Source organism: Malurus melanocephalus, unplaced genomic scaffold (genome assembly GCF_030028575.1).
Source record: "Malurus melanocephalus ecotype Western Australia unplaced genomic scaffold, MMel_1.1 scaffold_3744, whole genome shotgun sequence".
NCBI lineage: Eukaryota > Metazoa > Chordata > Aves > Passeriformes > Maluridae > Malurus > Malurus melanocephalus.
In genome coordinates this window covers 2,909-5,137 of record NW_026626976.1, presented here as the reverse complement: position 1 = coordinate 5,137, position 2,229 = coordinate 2,909, and the positions used below count along the sequence as shown (strand labels likewise).

The 2,229-nt window shown below is 65.3% G+C and overlaps 1 protein-coding gene across 1 annotated transcript; it reads left to right on the top strand.

Moving 5' to 3' along the window:
- Positions 1-339: 339 nt before the first annotated feature.
- On the top strand, positions 340-2,229 carry GEMIN7 (gem nuclear organelle associated protein 7; the record flags this gene model as incomplete). The annotated part of the gene is made up of 2 exons (XM_057389156.1): positions 340-1,386; positions 1,884-2,229. A coding segment is annotated over exon 2 (339 nt), but the record flags the coding sequence as incomplete, so codon positions are not given.

Below are 2,229 nucleotides of genomic sequence, written 5' to 3'. Positions count from 1 at the left end.
GGCGCCGCGGGTGGGTGAGGCGAATCGGCGGAGAGGAGACGCGCAGGGCCGGGGACTCACGTGGGGACGGGGACGGGACCGGGACCGGGGATAGGATCGGTAACGGGATCGGGAATCCCACACGGGACCGGGAATAGGATCGGGAACGGGACCGGGGATAGGATCGATAACGGGACCGGGGATAGGATCGGTAACGGGATCGGGAATAGGATCGGTAACGGGATCGGTAACGGGATCGGGAATAGGATCGGTAACGGGATCGGTAACGGGATCGGGAACCCCACACAGGACCGGGAATAGGATCGGGAACGGGACCGGGGATAGGATCGATAACGGGACCGGGGACAGGATCGGTAACGGGATCGGGAATAGGACCGGGAATAGGAGTGGGAAAGGGATCGGTAACGGGATCGGGAATAGGATCGGTAAGGGGATCGGTAACGGGATCGGTAACCCCACACGGGACCGGGAATAGGATCGGGAACGGGATCGGTAACGGGATCGGTAACCCCACACGGGACCGGGAATAGAATCGGGAACGGGAACGGGATCGGTAACGGGATCGGGAACCCCACACGGGACTGGGAATAGGATCGGGAACGGGACCGGGAATAGGATCGGGAACGGGATCGGTAACGGGATCGGTAACCCCACACGGGACCGGGAATAGGATCGGTAACGGGATCGGGAACCCCATACACAGGACCGGGAATAGGAGCGGTAACGGGATCGGTAACAGGATCGGTAACCCCACACGGGACCGGGAATAGGATCGGGAACGGGACCGGGAGTAGGATCGGGAACGGGATCGGGAATAGGATCGGTAACGGGATCGGTAACGGGATCGGTAACCCCACATAGGACTGGGAACGCGACCGGGATCGGGAACCGCACACGGGATCGGTAACCCCACACGGGACCGGGAATAGGATCGGGAACCCCACACAGGACCGGGACCGGGAATCCCACTCGGAACTGAGAACGGGACCGGGACCGGAGCGTCCTGAGCAGAAGCGGAGCCACGCGAGCGGTAACGGGACCGGGAATCCCGCACAGGACCGGGACTGAGAACCTCCCACGGGAACGGCACCGGTAAAAGCACCGGGAGCCCCACTCGGGACTGGGACTGAGAACCCCACACGGGAACGGCACCGGTAAAAACACCGGGAACCCAACTCGGGACTGGGAAAGGGAATAGGATCGGGAACCCCACACGGGACCGGGAACGGGACCGGGAATCCCACTCGGAACTGAGAAAAGGATCGGGAACCCCACACGGGACCGGGACCGGAGCGTCCTGAGCAGAAGCGGAGCCACGCGAGCGGTAACGGGACTGGAAATCCCGCTCGGGACCGGGACTGAGAACCTCCCACGGGAACGGCACCGGTAAAAACACCGGGAACCCAACTCGGGACTGGGAAAAGGACCGGGAATCCCGCTCGGGACCGGGACTGAGAACCCCACACGGGAACGGCACCGGTAAAGGCACCGGGAGCCCCACTCGGGACTGGGACCGGGACCAGGAATCCCGCTCGGGACCGGGACTGAGAACCCCACACGGGAACGGCACCGGGAAAGGCACCGGGAACCCAACTCGGGACTGGGAAAAGGACCGGGAATCCCGCTCGGGACCGGGACTGAGAACCCCACACGGGAACGGCACCGGTAAAAGCACCGGGAACCCAACTCGGGACTGGGACCGGGACCGGGAATCCCGCTCGGAACCGGGACTGAGAACCCCACACGGGAACGGCACCGGGAAAGGCACCGGGAACCCAACTCGGGACTGGGAAAAGGACCGGGAATCCCGCACGGGAAGCGCGGGGGTGACCGGGACCTCTTGAAACCCACCCCATTTCCCCTTTTTTTCCCCATTTTTCCAGCCCCTCCATGACCGATCCCCTCCCGGTCCCGGTGCCCATCCTCCGCCTCCCGCGGGGTCCCGACATCTCCGGCGGCCGCGGTTTCAGCCGCGATTCCCGAGGGAATTCCCAACATTTCCCGGAGCTCCAGGCGGCCCGGGCGGCGCTCCGGGAGCGGTTCCTGCGCCTGCTGAGCTCGGCCCGGGGCCGCCCCGCTCGGTTCTGGCTCTGGAGCGGCATTTCGGTGGACGCGGAGTTCGGGGCTGCGGACGCCGAGCCCGTGGCGTTCCAGGTGGATTCGCTGCGGACCCCGCTGGGCGTGCAGGGAGCGGCGCTGCTGCGCTGCGGGGACGTGCTGGCCTTCTCC